This window comes from Lithobates pipiens, unplaced genomic scaffold (genome assembly GCF_037356315.1).
Source record: "Lithobates pipiens isolate NorthernLeopardFrog02 unplaced genomic scaffold, aLitPip1_a1.2 Scaffold_27, whole genome shotgun sequence".
Taxonomy (NCBI): Eukaryota; Metazoa; Chordata; class Amphibia; order Anura; family Ranidae; genus Lithobates; species Lithobates pipiens.
Window position 1 is genome coordinate 3,158,557 of NW_027507788.1, and position 3,138 is coordinate 3,161,694.

At 51.3% G+C, this 3,138-nt stretch overlaps 1 protein-coding gene across 1 annotated transcript in view; it reads left to right on the forward strand.

The window, feature by feature from the left end:
- Positions 1–2,592: 2,592 nt before the first annotated feature.
- The window catches only part of UBR4 (ubiquitin protein ligase E3 component n-recognin 4), a 120,025-nt gene continuing 119,479 nt past the window's right edge, over positions 2,593–3,138 (forward strand). Inside the window, 2 exon segments of the mRNA XM_077456305.1 lie at positions 2,593–2,706; positions 2,709–2,751. Of these exon segments, the coding sequence (XP_077312431.1) occupies positions 2,637–2,706; positions 2,709–2,751 (113 nt within the window). The 5' untranslated portion in view covers positions 2,593–2,636.

A 3,138-nucleotide genomic window follows, 5' to 3' on the forward strand; every position in this document is an offset into this window, starting at 1 on the left:
GTTCCCATCTCTTGTGTTGTCATTCTTGGGGCGTGTTGTGATTGGATTGTACATGGGGGGGGGGGGGGCTACGCAGTCGGGAGATGGTTACAATGTATCAAGTGAGGATCTGCAGGGGTGGGGCAGAACTCAGAGGGCGGAGCTAGTAACTTTGAGGAGTTGTGGTGATAAGCCCCACCCACCTCTTTCACTTGCAGTGACCAGATTCTCCAACAACTGGACAGCTGATGAGGACTGCGAGCGCCTGCAGTATGTCCGCTCATACTGTGGGGGGGGGGGGGTTGGGAGCATTTGATCGGCTGATGATTTTGTACATTTGCCCCACTGACAAAGAAACGATCGGTCTATAATTTTATTGGCTGGGTTATTATAACAGTGAGAGACGGACGAAAATATCCAGAAAAACCCATTTTCCAAAAAAGTTATAAATTGATTTGCTTTTTAATGAGTGAAATAAGTATGTGAACCCTTCACATAACATGACTTAGTAGTTGGTGGAGAAACCCTTGTTGGAGATCAGAGGTCAGACGTTTCTTGGAGTTGGCCTCCAGGTTCGCACACATCTCAGGAGGGATTTTGTCCTCTTTGCAGATCTTCTCCAAGTCATTAAGGTTTCCAGGCCGACGTTTGGTAACTCAAACCTTCAGCTCCCTCCACATAGTTTCTATGGGATTAAGGTCTGGAGACTGGCTAGGTCACTCCAGGACCTTAAAGTGCTTCTTCTTGAGCCACTCCTTTTGTTGCCCTGGCTGTGTTTTGGGTCATTGTCATGCTGGAAGACCCATCCAAGACCCATCTTCAATGCCCTGGCTGAAGGAAGGAGGTTCTCACCCAAGATTTGATGGTACATGGCCCTGTCCATCGTCTCTTTGATGCGGTGAAGTTGTCCTGTCCCCTTAGCAGAAAAACACCCCCAAAGCATAATGTTTCCACCTCCATGTATGACGGTGGGGGATGGCGTTCTTGGGGTCATAGGACCTCCATGTAGGATGGTGGGGGATGGTGTTCTTGGGGGTTACAGGACCTCCATGTAGGACGGTGGGGGATGGTCTTCTTTGGGTCATAGGTCCTCCATGTATGATGGTGGGGGATGGTCTTCTTGGGGTCATAGCTCCTCCATGTATGACGGTGGGGGATGGTGTTCTTGGGGTCATAGGTCCTCCATGTATGACGGTGGTGGATGGTGTTCTTGGGGTCATAGGCGGCATTCCTCCTCCACCAAACACGGTGAGTTGAGTTGATGCCAAAGATCTGGATTTTGGTCTCCTCTGACCACAACACTTTCCCCGGTTCTCCTCGGAATCATTCGATGTTCATTAGTGATCTTCAGACGGACCTGTACATGTGATTTCCTGAGCGGGGGGGACCTGTACATGTGATTTCCTGAGCGGGGGGACCTGTACATGTGATTTCCTGAGCGGGGGGACCTGTACATGTGATTTCCTGAGAGGGGGGATCTTGCGGGGGCTGCAGGATTTCAGTCCCTCACGGTGTAGTGTGTTACCGATTGTTCTCTTGGTGACTATGGTCCCAGCTGAGATCATGGAGAAGATTCTCCGGTGTAGTTCTGGGCGGATTCCTCACCGTTCTCCTGATCATTGATCCTCCACGAGGTGAGATCTTCCATGGAGCCCCAGACCGAGGAGATCGATCGTTATTTTGTGTCTCTTCCATTTGTGAATAATAATCCCACCAACTGTTGTCACCTCTCACCAAGCTGCTTGGCGATGGTCTTGTAGCCCATTCCAGCCTTGTGTAGGTCTCCAATCTTCTCCCCGATGTCCTTGGACAGATCTTTGGCCTCCATGGTGGAGAGATTGGAATCTGATTGCGCCTGTGGACAGGTGTCTTCTATACATCAAGCTGAAATTATGAGCACTCCCTTTAAGAGAGAAGAGTGCTCCTAATCTTAGCTTGTTACCCGTATAGAAGACACCTGGGAGCCAGAAATCTTAAAGAGGAGGGCCGGTTTTAAAAAAAAAAATTTTAAAAGTCAGCAGCTGCAAACACTGTAGCTGCTGACTTTTAATAAGCACACTTACCTGTCCAGGGTGCCCGCGACGTCGGCCACCCGAGGCTGACCCGTCCCCTCTAGTCTCGGGTACCAGCGCCGCCATTTTGGCTAAGGAAAAGAGGCAGTGGAGCCTTGCGGGTTCACTGCCCGTTTGCTACTGCGCATGCGCGAGTCGTGCATCGCTTTGTGAATGGGGCGCGCTGTGTTCTGGGAGACACACAGTTCCCAGAACACACAGAGCTCCATTACCCAGAAGACGCCACACGGAGGAGAGAAGACCAGAAGATCTCCGCGGAGGAGGAAGAGGCAGATTAGGATGATGTGCCAAGCAGCAGGCATTTCTGGTAAGTTAAAAAAAAAAAAATTATTTTCATTTTTTTTTTCTGATTTTTTTCTAATTTTTTTCTAATTTTTTATGTATTTTTTTTTTTTTCAGGGTGGCCCTCCACTTTAAGATACAGAGTGAGGAGGCGGGGTAAAGAGTGAGGGAGGGGCGGGTTAAAGGAGCAGCGAGAGGGGGCGGAGTTAATCCAGGGGGACGGAAGATAAGCTCCGACCATCTAGTTCCGGTCTCACGTGACGTCACTTCCGGGTTCTCCTCAGACACGGGAATTGCCGGAAGATGGCGTCCAGCGGCGGAGATTCGGGCCCGGGATGGGAAGTGGCGGTCAGGCCGCTCCTCTCCGCCTCATATTTCCGAAGGAACTTCCTCAGCTACTGACCTCCGTCATAGAGAGGTGAGAGGAGTGCGAGAGCTGAGTCACCGCCGCCATGACAGGTCCTCCCTCCCCCTCCTCCTTCTGTATACAAACCTCATATACCCCTCCCCCCTCTATACAGACATGACAGGTCCCCCTCCCTCCTCTATACAGACATGACAGGTCCCCCCCCCCCCTCTATACAGACATGACAGGTCCCCCTCCCCCCCTCTATACAGACATGACAGGTCCCCCTCCCCCCTCTATACAGACATGACAGGTCCCCCTCTATACAGACATGACAGGCCCCCCTCTATACAGACATGACAGGTCCCCTTCCCCCCTCTATACAGACATGACAGGCCCCCCCTCTATACAGACATGACAGGTCCCCCTCCCTCCTCTATACAGACATGACAGGTCCCC